This window comes from Lithobates pipiens, unplaced genomic scaffold (assembly GCF_037356315.1).
Source record: "Lithobates pipiens isolate NorthernLeopardFrog02 unplaced genomic scaffold, aLitPip1_a1.2 Scaffold_22, whole genome shotgun sequence".
Classification (NCBI taxonomy): domain Eukaryota; kingdom Metazoa; phylum Chordata; class Amphibia; order Anura; family Ranidae; genus Lithobates; species Lithobates pipiens.
Window position 1 is genome coordinate 125,663,488 of NW_027507784.1, and position 18,789 is coordinate 125,682,276.

The 18,789-nt window shown below is 42.8% G+C and overlaps 1 protein-coding gene across 1 annotated transcript in view; it reads left to right on the forward strand.

The window, feature by feature from the left end:
- The window catches only part of TRUB2 (TruB pseudouridine synthase family member 2), a 28,237-nt gene extending 24,256 nt beyond the window's left edge, over positions 1-3,981 (forward strand). Inside the window, exon 9 of the mRNA XM_077448225.1 lies at positions 1,321-3,981. Coding sequence (XP_077304351.1) covers positions 1,321-1,616 — 296 coding nt within the window. The 3' untranslated portion in view covers positions 1,617-3,981. The remainder of the gene's footprint in view (positions 1-1,320) is intronic.
- Positions 3,982-18,789: the final 14,808 nt, after the last annotated feature.

An 18,789-nucleotide genomic window follows, 5' to 3' on the forward strand; every position in this document is an offset into this window, starting at 1 on the left:
TTGAAGAATGGTTACCGGCTGCATAAATGTGCTCAATTTAGTAGTTGAAATATCACTTGGTGATGTGTGTTTTTTTTTTTTTTTTTTTTTTTTATCTCAAACCACAGGAAAACTTGGGGTAAGGTCTTGGCGAATAATCCGTTTCTGACTACGCCACTTTTTGTTTCTCTACTTAAATTATTATTGCGCAAAATTACCTACTTTATTTTATTTAACATTTTTGTGTTTATTGTGAACTCTCCAAATTTTGCAGCAGTTTTTGAACATTGTACACTATTATTGACAGTTTAATTTACTCATAGTAGCGCGAGGGACATACGCATTTCACATTTGTAGCTGCTGGCTTTAATTATCAGACACGTACCTGTCCTAGAGTCCAGCGATGCGGGGAAACAAAGCCCCACTCGTCTTCCCCCTCCTGCGGCACCGGCATTGTCACTGTGGGAGCCTGGCTGTGGCTTCACAGCTGGGCACGCATGGCACAACGCGACTGGCCGGGCAATCATCTAGGACCTGGGACGTGTCCCAGATGATTGGAGAGGTGATCTCCCTTCCAGTGCCGCAGCACGCCAGGAGGAAGTGGGAGCTGGAACCCTCTAAAAAGATGGTATGCGCTCCCCAAAAATGACATGCCGAATGTGGCATGTCGGGGGGGGGGGGGTCACCTTCCCTTTAAAGCAGAAGTTCAATTTTTGGGTGGAACTCCCCTTTAACTGAATGAGCTGAAGTTAGAAGCTGTACCAGATTTTGCACTTTCCAGTTTAAGTAAATCAACCACACACAAGAATATTTGATATTTGTTTTTTCTTTATTATTGTTTTTGTTTTGTTTTTTTGGGGGGGATTGGTTACTTCAGCACTTAGTGAAATTGGTTATTAGTAATTATGTTGTCATATCCAATTGATATTTTATCTGGTTACATTCAATTGTGTTTCCATTTTGCACATAATTTTATTTACAGTGCAACAAAAAAACTTTTTTCTTATAACACTAAAGCCCTATACACACTATCAGTGTTTCCTTCAGATTTACCAAAACCATGTAGTGCAAGGGCCTGCCTGATTGCATACAAATTGAAACACCTAAGGTTTGACCTCATATTATATGGTTTGGTAAATCTGAAGGAAAAACTGATAGTGTGTGTATGGGGCTTTAGAGGCATCTATTGCTAAAATGCTAATTGTCTGGCAGTTTTCTGGCTCAATGCTTTGAGTCTCAGTGGCAATAGTAATGGCAGACTATGTTTTCTCTGTACAGGTTTAGTTTAAATGTAAGTTACTCCTTGTTTAAATACATAGAAGGCTGTTTTTCTTCCTACAGAGATCCGGTGTATGCATGAGACTCAGAAGTATCTCCGCAAACTAATCCATGAGATTGGGCTGGAGCTCAGATCCACTGCAGTCTGCAATAAAGTGCGTTGTATACGGGATGGCCCTTTTACATTGGACTGTGCCTTGACACGAGCACATTGGAATCTGGATAGTGTGCGCAATGCTATTAGAGAATGTCAACCCAAAGTTGAAGAAATCCTGCAAGAAAGGATGGACTTTTCCTTAAAGAGCACAAATTCAGAGGAGTCACACGGCCACAGAAATAGAGGGACTCAGTCAAGCTGAGGCAGTTCAGAGTCCACAGCTGAAAAATGTGTACATTTTTAACTTGTTAAAGGATTACTGTATTCTGTACAGTTATTCTTGTGGGCACCACACCTACTGAATTGCACAGCCACTCAAACCACTCTACTCCATTCTTCGCGGAGCGGCACCGTGGTGTAGTGGGTAGCACTCTCACCCAGCGGTAAAAAAAAAGAGTTGCTGGTTCATATCCCAACCACGACACTACCTGCCTTAGTTGGTTTGCATGTTCTCCCTGTGCCTGTGTGGGTTTCCTCCAGGTACTCCAGTTTCCTCCCACACTCCCAGGGCATGCTGGTAGGTTAATTGGCTTCTGTCCAAAATTAACCCTAGTATATGAATGTGAGTTGGGGAGCGCTGCATGGGTATATTAAATAAATATATATATAAAATAGAGGAGGATCTTAATGAGACCCAATGTACATGAATAGGGACAATTGTAGACACGCACCCACACTCACTCAGTTTGAACTGGATCGACTGGTGTCTTTATTCAACCTTATGTGACTATATTTACCACTTGCTAGGTAAACTTCACTACATCGCTTACCTGCTCATTGTACAGAGATGGTGATGCTAATTCATTGCCCACTGAACAATCTAGTGGGAGAGGGGTGACACAGAAACTTGCATTTTTGAACAAGGAGATGCAATGGCATCCGCCTGGCTTTTCTGTGCGACAAAGGTCTATAAATGACAAAACTGGCCATATAGATTCACAAATTCTTTGTCGGGTTAAGCAGAAAAACAAAGTACGTGTTTCATCTATATAAACCGCTTTTTACCTAAAGGTTTTTTTTTTACATTTATTTAAATAGTCATGCCATAGACATGAGCTGGTGTGTGTGGGGGTCATTGCACAGTCTCAATGTCAGGTTAGACAGGTGGTGCTGCTTGTCAAACATGTCATGCTGTGCTAAATTTTCTATGGCCACAAAGCCAAGCAGCACATGTGGTCAAGGGAAGGTAACAATGAGGATTAAATATCAGTTTTTACTGTCCCTTTTCTGCCTGTGAACTTAGCCAAAGATGTTTGTATATTAAGTTATTTATTGTATGTTCTCCTTTAATTCAGCAAAAATTTTTTATATATATATATATACACACCTACATATTAAGTGGAAGAGTTTGGAAAACGGAATTTGTAGGTATTAGCAGCTATTTACCATTGTTCACAGGATTAATATGGAAGTAAAAAAAAAAAAAAAAAATGTGAATCCTTAACCGTCATTGGGCAGCAAGGGACAGGTGCAATGATTTACAATGGGTACTAGAAACCATAAGCACAAGGTATGGAATCGCAAATTGGTCATCATTGAAAACTGATTGCTGTAAGCACCCCTATGGACGTTTTAATACATTTTTTTTTTTCAACACTACCTGCCATGTTTGCTGGACACCTTGGTCTGTTAAAGGAACTTGATAAATAACATACTTACTGGCAGGAACATCAGGTGACGACAAAAGATAAAAAAAATAAAAGAAAACAAATGCAGCCACCACATTTAAGGACTGGTAAGCTGCAATATATTAAATCTTTGTTTTTGCGTTTAGATATTTCCTGTGTCATTTGTGACTGACAAAAGTTCCATTATATTATTCCACTGTAATTTTTATTCCAACACATCCACCCCTGGTAATAAGACAGTAGGGATCAGGACCCAGATATCAGCTGTGATGTATGGTCTGCTGACTTTTATATAAGCTCTAATGAGCAGGGCCCTCTGATTCCTCTTGTACCAAATTGTAATGTAACTGTAATGTCTGCCCTCATGTTGGCAAACTGTTGGCGCTATATAAAACCTGTATAATAATATAATGAATTAAATACTTGTATAGCACACAATGCGAACTGAATCGCCTCTAATGCAGTGCAGCTTAACTTCAGACCCCCAAAAAATATTTTTATCTACCTACTACTGACCTCTGTACACTGCCTTATCACCTGGAGAGTGACCTCTAGTATTGACTAACAGTTAAAGATGTAAGTCCTGGTTGGACCACTTTGTAGTATAGGCTGGGGTAATGCATACCACTGCCTGTCCTCTGGGAGGTGACCTCCAAGAGGGGTATAGGTGTTAGAAACTGCCTCTATATGAACGGTTATTTTTTTTAATATATATATATATATATATATATATATACACACACACACACACACACACACACACACCCTAAAATAATTGTAATATCAAGGGGGGAAAAAAAGTTATTAGATGTATAAAATATTTCAACCAAAAAGCCATGTTAAAGTGCTAATATCTAAAGTGACCTGTACCGCTACACCTACATACAAAAGTGCATATTACATTGAAAAATCATTAAAATAAACTAAACATAACTAGAATTTCATGTGAGTTCATCAAAAGGAAAAATGTATAATAAAAAATAAATCTCTTAAATTAATGATGTAGGTATATAAGTTCAATCTATAATGCTAATTGCTTTTAACAGTCCCTTGTAAAAGTATTCACCCACCTTGGCATTTTTCGTGTTTTGTTGCCTCACAACCTGGAATTAACATAGGTTGTTTGAGGATTTGCATCATTTAATTTACAGGACGTGCCCACTAGTAATGGCGGTGATCTGTGATTTTTATCAGGACTGCAATATTGCTGCAGACAAATCGGACACCTTTGATACATTTTTGGGACCAGTGACATTTATACAGTGATCAGTGTTATAAAAATGCACTGGTTGCTGTATAAATGACACTGGCAGGAAAGGGGTTAAATTTTAGTGTTATCACTCTCACTCTCAACCTGGCACCTCATGGTAAGGAACTCTCTGAGGATCTGAAAAAAAAAGAATTGATGCTCTACAACAAGATGGCCTAGGCCAGTGATGGCGAACCTTGGCACCCCAGATGTTTTGAAACTACATTTCCCATGATGCTCCACTCCACTGCAGAGTGCAGGAGCATCATGGGAAATGTAGTTCCAAAACAGCTGGAGTGCCAAGGTTCGCCATCACTGGCCTAGGCTGTAAGAAGATTACCAAGACCCTGAAACTGAGCTGCAGCATGGTAGCCGAGGCCATACTGCGGTTTAACAGGACAGGTTCCATTCAGAACAGGCCTCACCATGGTCGACCAAAGAAGTGCACATGCTCAGCAGCATATCCAAAGGGAAATGGACGTAAGACTGCTGCCAGCATTGCTGCAGAGGTTTAAAGGGGGGGGGGTCAGCCTGTCAGTGCTCAGACCATACACTGCACGCTGCATCAAATTGGTCTGCATGGCTGTCGTCCCAGAAGGAAGCCTCTTCTGAAGATGATGCATAAGAGACCGCAAACAGTTTGCTGAAGACAAGCAGACTAAGGACATGGATTACTGGAGCCATGTACTGTGGTCTGATGAGACCAAGATAAACGTATTTGGTTCAGATGGTGTCAAGTGTGTGTGGCGGCAACCAGGTGAGGAGTACAAAGACAAGTGTCAAGCATGGTAGTGGGAGTGTCATGGTCTGGGGCTGCATGAATGCTACTGACACTGGGGAGCTACAGTTCATTGAGGGAACCATGAATGCCAACATGTACTGTGACATACTGACGCAAAGCACGATCCTCTCCCTTTGGAGATTGGGCCACAGGGCAGCATTCCAACATAACGACCCCAAACACACTTCCAAGACAACCACTGCCTTGTTAAAGAAGCTGAGGATAAAGGTGATGGACTGGCCAAGCATATCTCCAGACCTAAACCTTAATGATAATTAATGGATACCGTGCTTAGGTAGGGCTAGACTGCTGCCTCCCCTAGGTGCTCCACTAATGAAGCACTGGAAAATTTGTATGTACAGGGATAGATGGCGCTGCCTAATCACCTGGAGAGTGACCTCCAGTATTGACTAACAGTTAAAGATGTAATTCCTGGTTGGACCCCTTTGTAGTATAGGCTGGGGTAATGCATACCACCACCTATCCCCTGAGAGGTGACCTCCAGGAGGGGTATAGGTGTTAGAAACTGCCTATATATGAAAGGTTTTCCATATATATATATATATATATATATATATAACATCCTAAAATAATTGTAATATCAAGGGGGAAAAGGTTAATAGATGTGTAAAATATTTCAACCAAAAAGCCTGTGTTAAAGTGCTAATATCTAAAGTGACCTGTACCTCTACACCTGTATACAAAAGTTACATTGAAAAATCCTTAAAATAAACTAAACATAACTAGAATTTCATGTGAGTTCATCAAAGGGCAAAATGGATAAATATGAATAAAAAATCTCTTGTGAAAACAGTCTTAAATTAATTATGTCCTGTACGTTTAAAAGTTCAATCTGTAATGCTAATTGTTTGTACAGTGCTTTGCAAAAGTATTCACCCCCTTGGCATTTTTTGTGTTTTGTTGCCTAACAATCTGGAATTAACATGGATTGTTTGAGGATTTGCATCATTTAATTTACAGAACATGCCCACAACTTTGAAGATGTTTTTTTTTGTTTTGTTTTTATTGTGAAGCAAACAATGAATAGGACAAAATAACAGAAAATTCAACGTGCATAACTATTCACCCCCTAAGTCAATACTTTGTAGAGCCATCTTTTGCGGCTATCACAGATCAAGTGGCTTTAGATAAGTCTATATGAGCTTGCCACATCTTACCACTGGGATTTTTGCCCTTTCCTCCTTGCAAAACTGCTCCAGCTCTTTCAAGTTGGATGGTTTCTGCTTGTGAACAGCAACCTTTAAGCCTGACCACAGATTTTCTATTGGATTGAGGTCTGGGCTTTGACTACACCATTCCAACACATTTACATGTTTCCCCTTAAACCACTCAAGTGTTGCATTAGCAGTGTGTTTGGGGTTATTGTCCTGCTGCAAGGTGAACCTCCATCCTAGCATCAAATCACACACAGGTACAGGTTTTGCTCAAGAATATCCCTGTATTTAATATCCCTGATTAATGCCCTCCTTGCCCAGTCCGTGAGTTTTTGTGTGCGGCTGTCTCTTCAGGTTTGCTGTTGTGCCATGTTCTTTCCATTTGGCTATGATAGATTTGATGGTGCTCCTAGGGATCATCAAAGATTTAGGTAAAAAAAAAAAAAAGAATCTAACCCTGAATTGTACTTCTCAACAGCATTGTCCCTTGCTTGTGTGGAGAGTTCCTTGGTTTCCATGGCAGTGTTTGGTTAGTGGTACCTCTTGCTTAGGTGTTGCAGCCTCTGGGGCCTTTCAAAAAGGTGTGCATATGTAGTGACAGATCATGTGACACTTAGATTGCACACAGGTGGACATCATTTCACTAATTATGTGACTTCTGAAGGTAATTGTTTGCACCAGGGCTTTTTATGGGCTTCATAACAAAGGGGGTGAATACATACGCACATGCCAATTATCAGTTTTTTTATTTCTGAATTTTTTTTTTTAAGTTTTATGTGTATATTTTTCTAATTTTACGTCACCAACTTGGACTATTGTGTTCTGATCCATCACATATAATTCAGATTAATAAAACATTGAACTAAAGGCTGTAATGTAACAAAATAGGTAAAAAGCCAAGGGGGGTGAATATTTTTGCAAGGCACTGTAAACCAATCCAAAGTAACTTGTGCAAATTCCTGTGCAACACAGCATGAGGTGACTTTCATGCTCCCCTTCAGTTCCCCACTCACCAGATTTCCATACCCCTGCAGGGGTAGAACGCATAAAGTGGGGTTCCTTATCTGGATACGTCTTGATATTCCAGTTGTTTTAGGGTGTTATATATAGGAAAACCTTTCATATATAGGCAGTTTCTAACACCTATACCCCTCTTGGAGGTTACCTCCCAGGGGACAGGCAGTGGTACGCATTACCCCAGCCTATACTACAAAGTGGTCCAACCAGGACTCACATCTTTAACTGTTAGTCAATACTGGAGGTAACTCTCCAGATAATAAGGCAGCGCCATCTATCCCTGTACATATATACATACAAACTAAACCTTATTGAGCATCTGTGGGGCATCCTCAAACGGAAGGTGGAAGAGGTCTCTAATAGGGTAATACTGATACCGATACTAAGCATTTTTATGAGTATTGGTACTCGTGCAAATGCGCCGATGCCTGAAACTGATACTTTCAGGTTCGGCCGTTTCATCTGTCAGCTGGATTTCCCGCTGGCAGATGAAATGTATACAAAAGAATGCAGGCAGTCATTAGTTGTTAAGGAGCGGGTTATGAAGTTATAAAAATGTAAAAAAAAAGTTATAACAATAGGTATCGTAATCAGTATCGTTGAGTACTCGAGGAAAAGTATCGGTTCTCATACTCGGTCTTAAAAAACTGATATCGATGTGCAACCCAAGTCTCTAACATCCACCAGCTTTGTGATGTCGTCATTGAGGAGTGGAAGAGGACTCCAGTGGCAACCTGTGAAGCTCTGGTGAACTCCATGCCCAAGAGGGTTAAGGCAGGGCTGGAAAATAATGGTGGCCACACAAAATATTGACACTTTGGGCTCAATTTTGATATTTTCATTTAGGGATGTACTCACTTTTGTTGTCAGCGGTTTAGACATTAATGGCTGTGTTGAGGTTTTTTGAGGGGACAGCAAATGTACACTGTTATACAAGCTGTGCACACACTACTTTCCATTGTAGCAAAGTGTAATTTCTTCAGTGTTGTCACATGAAAAGGTATAATAAAATATTTACAAAAATGTGAGGGGTGTACTCACTTTTGTGAGATACAGTATATTTGTTTTGATTTATTTCTTTCAAAAATTGCACCAAGCTCACTTCTAACCCCTCCCACACTACAAATACTGTATGTCAAACAATTATTTTTGTTTCCTTTTTAGTTTTTATTATTCAAAGCCCATTGTCACAGACCCCCATCCTCAACAAGACTATTTCTGCTGTAAATGCTTCCTTTGTCCAGAACCAGCACTATCCAAGACCCCTTAGCTCACCCAGTCATTAGCTGTAACTCAATGTAGGGTGAAAATCACCAAACTCTTTATTGAAACATGTGTACAGATATACAACTCAGGGGCTAATCACCCCTCCCTTTGAAATTCATGGCGGGGTAAACTTGTCCAATCAGCAAGGAGAGCTGTTGGAGGAATCAGCCCCTCCCCTCTGCACCCTGCCCCCAGTCCACATGCCAAGAACACAAAAACAAAACATCTATCCCATAATACATTTCTCCTAAGGCAGACAGACACACCCCCAATAATCCCAGCAAACAGTCCACAACAGCATGAGACAACACACAATATATACATATATACAATATTCCAGTGTGGCTGTACAGCGAGTCCAATTAGCACAAATCCAACTGGGGTTCTTGGTCACCCTGTGTCCCTAATGGACAAAGGGTGATTTACACATAGAGGTCAGGAAAGCTGGAGTTTCCAGAGCTCTCCAAGGTAAGCTGGGTTCCACAAGTCCCCCACTCAAAGTGACTCCCATCAAACATCTCCCCTTTCGGCAGGGGACTAACACAGGAGGAGACCCCAGGCAGCTTGACTCCAAATTTAGTCAGTAATTCCAGTCCCCCAATGCCAGTATCCACACAGTACCCCAAATAAATTGTCCCAAACATAGCATTACTCACCCAGCCAACCTCTGCTTCCGAGACATTCAGTCTTTGCTCTCTGTAATCCATTATTTCCTCGAAACGCCACTCCAGTTCACTCCCAAAGTTACGGTCTTTGGACAGCCTCCAGTACAACATTTCCGGGCCACTGTAGTCAAAGCCTTCCATAGGACTGCCATCCACTGTCCATTGGCACACTTGGGCTATATACCACTGGAGGGCTCTGTAGCTCTCATCCAACTGCATCTCTGGCTGGATCAGCCTGCTTAACTCAGCTGTCCACTCCTGATTCAGTTGTTCCACCAATAACAGCATTCACACTTCATACTGCATCCAGTACCTTACATGGACGGGGGGAGACTTTTTCCATGGTGGTGCTGCTTGCGAGCTAGCGCTTTCTTCCAGAGTTGTAGGTGGACAGAATCGCACCATCCCAGCAAGATCTGCACTGATACTGGTCCTCTGTGCTGTATCCGCATCTCTAGCAACCTTCTTTGGAATTCCTCTTCCATGGTGGCTGGTATCTGTACCTCTCCTCTTCTGCTATCCAGATATTGGATCCTGGTGGTGGTTTGGGCATGTTAACATCCAGGAAGCAAGATCCTACCTCTGCCAACCAATTGTCACAGACCCCCATCCTCAACAGGACTATGTCTGCCGTAAAGGCTTCCTTTGTCCAGAACCAGCACTACTCAAGACCCCTTAGCTCACCCAGTCATTAGGTGTAACTCAATGTAGGATGAAAAACATCAAACTCCGAATGGTTTTGTTTCATTTTTGTGTATCTTTGGTACTTGATATATTATGTGTATTTTCAGAACATCAGGTACTAGATATCTGGCTTCTCTTTTATCTAAAATTCCTTCTTTTTGTGCTTTTTGAACTATTTTCATGAGTTTAGCTTTTAATTTATTGGTGGGGTTACCTTTTAATTTTTCATATGTGTCTTCATCTGAAATCAACTGGTATAATTCGTCCATGTAGTCCTCTTTGTTTAAAACCACAATGCCCCTCCCCATCTTCATTGGCTGGCATGATAATTATATTTTTCTTTTCCTCTAATTCCTCTATCCCTTTTTTTATTTTTTGTCCCACTTCATTGGTTTGATCATCTATATTTTCTATCTCTTTCTCCAACATAATTTTAAATACTTCCAAACAATGATTGTTATTCTTTTTGGGATTAAAGATCGATCATATTCTGTCTCTTCCTGACTGTAATTTCCATTCTTCTTTGGAAAAAGTTTTTTGATGTTCATTTTTCTCATACATTTTTGAAGATCTATAAATGTTTTGAATTTGTTTTTCTGTGGGGCGTATTTGAGACCTAATTGTAATGTGGGGCATATTTGAGACCTAATTGTAATACTTTATTATTGGCATTGCCTGGTTGCAAGGGTCTATAATATTGGGGCATGGGTCCATTGTGTCTAGAGGAAGGAGGCAGTCTATTTTGTCTGTGTGATGGAGTGTCAATGCTGATGATTCATATCTATTATAGACTGGTAAATTGTATCTCGGAGTACTGGCTCCCCTATCTGGGGGTTGTTCAGCTATTGGTGTATTTCTCAGTTGCCCCCCCCCCCCCCCCCTCAAAAAATTGCCTCTTCCACTTGGGCGGAGGTCCGTCATTTAACAACAATAAAGTGTGATAGACCACGCTATAATTTGAGGGTCTACATCCTCTGGTAAGGAGATAGGCAAATCTCCTTACCAGAGGATGTAGAACCCTCAAATTATAGAGTGGTCTATAACACTTTATTGTTGTTAAATGACGGACCTCCGCCCAAGTGGAAGAGGCAATCACTGTGGTGCTGTGTGTATCTATCCTTCACATTGTCATTGGTGCTGGGATTTCCATCTTTTGACATCTATTTTAAATGGACTTTTGCATGAACTTATGATTATAATATTAAGCACTGCATATCACTGTTATTATGTTTTAATTTGCAATCAACAAATTGGTGCTGGTTGCTGACCTATTTTTATATATATGCCTGAGTGCAGCTATTCTGCCTTTATATTGTTTATTAAAAGCTTACCTGTAGGTAAAAGTGACAAAGCGGAGTTTACTTCTGCTTTGACACCTCAGGATAAGGAACCTTTTATTTTCCATCTATGTAAATGACAGTCACATGGATGAAAACAGAGATCCTGATCCTTGTGAACTGAGACTTTGATTACAAGATAAATATGTTTCTAGGGAAGCTTGAAAAAATAATCTGGGAACATAAGATGGGATGGGAAATGTAAGAGAAATGTCTAATTAGTAGCAGAAACTTGTAACTAGACAACTAAAAATGGGTACTGTCATAGACTGAAGGTAAGAAGGAAACATCAGAAACTCCAGCACATTGCTGGTACCTGCCTGCAGGGTTAGGGAACAGCATTTCCGCACTAGCATAATTAGAGTTATAAACTAAAGAATTTAAAATGTGCCAGCCGCATTAGAAAACACATTAATATTTAAATGCAAAATATTTTTTCTAATATATCTAAGTGTTGCTTTGGAAAGAAGGATGTCCCGAGGAAATAAATGAAAATAAAAAGCAGGATAAATAAAGTACAAAAACAACAGCTATGGACCTACATAGAGAGGAGATCTGTAAGTAAACGGACATAAAATGTAAATCAGAAGGGAGTAGACAGTAGTACAGCATGTGCCCTAAAGTGATAAATTAAAAAAAAAAAATGGAGCACTCTGAAGTGAGAGCATATTAATCTCAGTGGCATAATAGCATGCAAAGGAATAGAGATAAGTTTAAAAATGTATTCATAATGTTAACAAAACTTTATCTCTTTCTGCAAAATAAATTCAATTTAGGAAGCAGACAGATTACTTAAAAGGCTATTAGGCATCATTCACATGGGCATAGTACAGCGTACACCTGTGCGAGGGCCGTGTTTAACTGCACAGGTCTTCCGTGCATCCTCATGCAGGAAGCCCTATTCATGTCAATTAGGATGCAGAGACTACACTGACACAGCTGCTGCTCTCAATTTGGCATCCATGTAGATGCAGGTGCGTGGCCCTGAATGTAGACTGTGTGCAAACATAGGCGCCTCTAGGTTGGAACTCTAAACATTTTAATGAGATACAGATGCATTATCCACTTACATGAAGTTAAGGAAGTAAGGCATGAGTCCATTCACACTGGTGTGGCGTTCACTGCAGAGCGGCATTCTGAACAGCTGATTTTTCTGCCTGTGGGGGAGAAATCCTAGCCAGCAGGATCTCTGGGCCCACAGCGATGAAACCGAGGCTTGGATCAGGCAAATGGTGAAGGCCAGAATGTGGTGCCCGGCTGGATGACATCACTGGTGGGTTGCAACAGCATTTTGGACCATGCACACTGGCAGATGGAACTCAGGGCGCGCTTCTATGTCAAGACAGTGAGACTTTGGCTGTGCGACTTTGCAACACTGCCATCTAGTGGAAAGGATGTGACATACTTTCCAACATGAAATACCCAGAGCTAAAATGATATAGATATCAACAGACTGTTAACCGCCTGTGGTTGAACAGAACTAACATGACATTACATATCAACTTCAGTTCTTGAGGTAATTCCATATAAGAATAGGCAATAAAAAAATATATAAATAATATATTGAGCCTAAAATCAATCTAAATTGCATTCATTTATTTGGATTAAATGGATGAATTATTCCGAAATTAATAATAGTATGTGTCGGGGGGGGGGGGGGGGAGAAAATTTATATGGGAAGATACATGAAATTATAACTACCATGTATGCATGTAAATAAATTGTAAATTGAAATTGTAAGTGATTAAATACCACCAAACAAAAACTCTGTCTCAAAGAATTATAAAAAAAACAATTTGGGTACAGTGTTGCATGCCTGAGTAACTGTAAATCAAAACGTGATAGCTCTGAGGGCTGAAAATTAGCCCGGACTAGTAGGGGGTGAAAGTGTCCATAAGTGGTTAAAAGTTTGCCCTTCTTCATTGACTCAGTCTAAATATCCCTGCTGCAGGTTATGTTTTCTGGGCAGGCTCTGTTGCATTGTCCTATGGAGACACCCTTATGTACACGCTCCTGGCAGATAGATGATCCCTGTGTGCTAACATGCACAGACATCAATGGAGGAGTAGACTGGCTGCCTTCAATGCTGTCAAAAGATACTAGTCTTCATCAAGGCATAACAGTGGTCCTTTAGTGCTTTCTGTCATGATTTTATTAAGGTATGCTCAAGCCGTGAAGAAGGGAGAGGCTTTTTTCCCCTGAAACACATTGGCTGTATTTGGAGCTCTCAACCATTAAATGTTTCAAAAAGTCCTTTAAATTAGATGGATTTTTGTACCAGGCAATCCTCCGTACCCTTCCAAGAATTTACTGTCTGGCAAGCACTCCCTTTTTCACTAAAAGGTAGAGGTAAGTGGTAGCACCCTAGGATGGATGGAAGAGTTTTCTTTGAATATGAAAAATGTATTAAAAAGTGTTTTTGGAGCTCAGAAGCATCATAGTTCCACTTATTACTGCCCATTCATGCAAGTTTCAGGCAGAAAGATGCATAGTTTTACAGCGTTATTGCCACAATGTTGACGCGTTTTTTCCACAATTTTGTACAGGTCAAAAGGTCACCAATGTAAAAAACAGAAAAACGCCTAAATCTGCCTAAAAAAAAAAGTTCCAGAACTTGTTTGAGCTATGATATGAACCATCTCCATGGAGAATAATTGATTTTTTCCCCTCCAACGTTTTGTAGCTTTAGGCTTCAAGCTACAAAACGATCAGGTGTGGATGGGGCCTGAGTGATACAATGCTCAGGTGGGAATGGACATCATTGAATAAAATAGAAATCCTAGATTTGCTTGTCCAGTTTACCTTTAGCACCTGCTGCAGTCCTCTCCTTGACTCAGCTGACAAATGAATGTAGCATACATGTGTAAAAGAAAACAAACGACAAGACCAAAAATGTTTCTTTGATAACATTTTGCAAACAAGTAATTTTTCTTCTTCACTTATGTGCGCTGGTGAGGCTGCTCTGAGGGACTCTGATGAGGCGGCACTGATAAGCTGCACTGATGTGCACTGATGTAATGGCACTGATGGACACCGATAAGGCGGCACTGATGGGCACTGATCAAATTGTGATCAGTGAGTGAATTCTCATCAAAGTTTCTGCTAAATCTTGAACACAGAGGGGCTTTGTTTGCACCCTACTACTCAACATCCTTTTGATCCGAAAATTGAAGCAGTCAGGCAGATAATGTTTGGCATAACAGTGACTGCAGCCAGTTTACTGCAATCATTGTTTGGTAGCACCCACTGTATTCTGGCCGGCAGTCAGATTATAAATAGCCTCAGCAGGAGAGTCTTTAATTTGTGCTGTTTGTATTGTGGATGCAGGAATCTGTTTAAAAAAAAAAAAATAATTAATCCAGCCTGCAGGCAGAAAGAGAAAAATCTATTAGGCTCCATGCACACTGGAGCTCATAAACTGAAGTTTTTTGGAGTTTGGGTGTTTTTTTTTAACAGCCCATAAACTCCACTCTATGTTTTCCTATGTGTCCATGCACACATGGACGTTTTTAACTTTTATCAGCAGTGGAGTTTATGGGCTGTTTTCTGAACGCCATAAAATTGCGCTCAGGAGTCATTTTTCTGACCACAAAAAATGGCAAACGCTCATACACGCTGATAAATGTCGCTAAACACTCAAAAGCGTGGCTCACCAGCGTTTAAAGTTTTTGATCCATTGAAAAAAAAAGAAAACAATGCTAAAAACGCTAACGCGGAAAAGCGCTTATAACTGCTAATAAATGCTATTGCAAAAACGTTAAAAAACCTTGAAAGACTTACTGTAACGTTTTTATAACCTTACTTTAATGTCCAGTGTGCATGGAGCCTTAGTGTATGGCCAGCTTTAGAAAGGGCTTTTTATTTGCTCTCTGTGGCTGAACAGAGGGGTAGGTGAGCAAACAGGAGGTATGTGAATTTATTGCTTTGTCCTGCAGGGGTAAAACATAGGTTCACTATAAGCATGGGGGAATGCACATCACATTTATTTTATAATGCTGAAATCCATTATATCTATCAGAGCAGAGCAGCAGATATTGTGGGGAAAAGGGACTACTGCTCTGTCTTTGTCTTTTTCTTCTAACTCTACATTGCCCGAAACATTACTTTTTTATACTTCCTAAGATGTGCTATCAAACAGCATCATGCTTTGGAAGGGGTGAACGCCAAAATATGTCTATAAGTTGCAGGTCCTGCACTGCAAATTAGCTTAATTTCACTTGCAATAGCATTCAACTTGACAAGATCTTTTCCTTTGAAAATGTGTTAATTGCTATTATTTTGTGATTTCAGCCGCCCCTCATTTTGAAATAATATCCTTTTTTCCATTAAAATAGAATCCAGATGCATTCCAGGATAGGCAAAGGTTGAGTATTCCAGCCCTTGCACCTCAGGCATGCTACCATGGTTACTTATCATGGTTGCCTTAGCTGCTTGGGCTGTAATATGCAACCTTTGCCTAGCTTGATATGTAACCATGGCAGCAGTAGACATACTGAGAATATTCCCAGGAGTGTCACATTAGTGACCTATGTGAAGTGAAAGGGTTATGGATGTCTAGTTGGAAAGTTCTGCTTCATCGCACATGTACTGCTCATCAGGGAGACAGAAGAGATCGGACAGAATTGTCTTCCTATTGTGTGCATAACATCAGTTCAACTATTAGGCAGACTCTGCTACAAAACAGATTATTTGGAAACATCCATAAAGCTGGTTTACGAAGTGAAAAAAATTTATCTGTGAATGTAAAAAGTAGACATGATAAAGTGTAATACAACTAATAATAATGCATAGGGTAATGATCACAGCCTTGCCTACACTGTAGAAAGGTGCAATGGGTTTTTTGTACAGACAGCAAGAGCCTACACAGCAGTTTTAAACTGGTCACAATCATTTTATTACATTTCCAGCATCAAATAAGATTTTTCCAGCATCAAATTTAGGTAGGAGTTCCAGAGAGAAAAAAAATTTTTCTCTTTCGTTCATTGACGGACACAGCATCTTCATCTTGACCTTAGGTTTATATCGTCCCTTTAGAAGAGGACTAGGCAGAAAGTGTTAAAAACAGCAACACTTGCACAGTACCGCCCAGGGCGCGGTCCTACTGGCTATAAGTAGGACCGCACACTGCATCCAGCCGCTGTTTTTTTCTGCCTAGTGTAGGAGAAGGACCTGGCTCCCAGTGAGACCATTGGTCCTGGGAATTTTTATTTTTTCTGCATTTTTGATTCCTGTGATCTACAATCAACAGCCGGGCTGCGTGACAGGCTGGATAATATAGATCCTGATAGTCTCCCCAGCCTGGCCATCGAGCGTGAGCAGGCCCTAGCTACACGCTGGGTCCGCCACGACATGCCCCTTTCTGGTCCAGAGGCGGCCGGTGAACTAAATGCTACAGGGCACACATATGACCGGGTTACTGCTGTCTGTGTCACAGTACTGCTCGGGTGATGGGTCTGTCTGTGAAATGTGTCCAGCAGGGGTAAGGCCGCGTACACACGGGCGGACTGTTCGCCCAACCTTGTCCGCTGAACAGTGTTTGGGCGGACAGTCCGCTCGTGTGTGGGCTTTCAGCGGACAGTTTCAGCGGACAGTTGGACGGACAAAGTCTTTCGGAAATTCCGAAAAACTGTCCGCTGAAACTGTGTTTGAGCGAACAGTCCGCCCGTGTGTGGGCTTGTCCGCTGTACTTTTTCGAAATGAGCGGACTGTTCCCGCTCGGAAAGTCCGCCCATTTCGAGCGCGTGTACAGGTAGGCGGGGCCCGCGAAGGAGACGTCGCGGGCTCCGCCGCCTGGAATGGGCTTAAAGGGGAACCCCAACGCCGAAAAAAATCGGCGTGGGGGTTCCCCCAAAGTCCACACCAGACCCTTGTCCGAGCACGCTACCCGGCCGGCCAGGAAAGGGGGGCGAGCGAGCGCGCCCCCCCTCCTGAGCCGTACCAGGCCGCGTGCCCTCAACATGGGGGGTGCCTTGGGGAAGGGGGGGCCGCGCGGCCCCCCCACCCCAAAGCACCTTGTCCCCATGTTGATGAGGACAAGGGCCTCTTCCCGACAACCCTGGCCGTTGGTTGTCGGGGTCTGCGGGCGGGGGGCTTATCGGAATCCGGGAGCCCCCTTTAAGAAGGGGGCCCCCGGATACCGGCCCCCCACCCTATGTGAATGAGTATGGGGTACAATGTACCCCTACCCATTCACCTGTGAAATAAAGTACAAAAAAAAACACAACACAGGGAAAAAATATTTTATTGCACAGCTCCGGGGGTCTTCCGTCTTCGGGGGTCTTCTCGCGGACTCCTCCGCTATCTGTGTGTAGCTCTTTTACTAGCGGAGGAGTCCGGCTTTCTTCCTCCCCACCGCCGGCCTCTTCTCCCGACTTCGGGGGTCTTGTCCCCCTCTTCGGTTCTTCTGCCGGGCCACCGCGCCTTCTTCTAGCTCTTTTACAGGCGGTGGCCCGGTCTTCTGTCGCCGCTGTCGTCGTCGCCGCCGCCGCCGCCTTCCGTTCTTGTTCTTCTTCTTGTTCTTCTTCTTCTTCTCCTGGAGATGTTGACTCGACGATCTCTCCGGCCGGAATGCCAGAGCCGCGCTGTGCGGTCACTTATATAGTGACAATGGGGCGGTGTCACATGGTATATGTCACATGGGTTGGTCACATGGTGACCCCGCCCCCTTACGATGTCATAGTCCCCATGTGACATCAACCCATGTGACCAACCCATGTGACATATACCATGTGACACCGCCCCATTGTCACTATATAAGTGACCGCACAGCGCGGCTCTGGCATTCCGGCCGGAGAGATCGTCGAGTCAACATCTCCAGGAGAAGAAGAAGAAGAACAAGAAGAAGAACAAGAACGGAAGGCGGCGGCGACGACGACGACGACAGCGGCGACAGAAGACCGGGCCACCGCCTGTAAAAGAGCTACAAGAAGGCGCGGTGGCCCGGCAGAAGAACCGAAGAGGGGGACAAGACCCCCGAAGTCGGGAGAAGAGGCCGGCGGCGGGGAGGAAGAAAGCCGGACTCCTCCGCTAGTAAAAGAGCTACACACAGATAGCGGAGGAGTCCGGCGAGAAGACCCCCGAAGACGGAAGACCCCCGGAGCTGTGCAATAAAATATTTTTTCCCTGTGTTGTGTTTTTTTTTGTACTTTATTTCACAGGTGAATGGGTAGGGGTACATTGTACCCCATACTCATTCACATAGGGTGGGGGGCCGGTATCCGGGGGCCCCCTTCTTAAAGGGGGCTCCCGGATTCCGATAAGCCCCCCGCCCGCAGACCCCGACAACCAACGGCCAGGGTTGTCGGGAAGAGGCCCTTGTCCTCATCAACATGGGGACAAGGTGCTTTGGGGTGGGGGGGCCGCGCGGCCCCCCCTTCCCCAAGGCACCCCCCCATGTTGAGGGCACGCGGCCTGGTACGGCTCAGGAGGGGGGGCGCGCTCGCTCGCCCCCCTTTCCTGGCCGGCCGGGTAGCGTGCTCGGACAAGGGTCTGGTGTGGACTTTGGGGGAAACCCCACGCCGATTTTTTTCGGCGTTGGGGTTCCCCTTTAAGCCCATTCCAGGCGGCGGAGCCC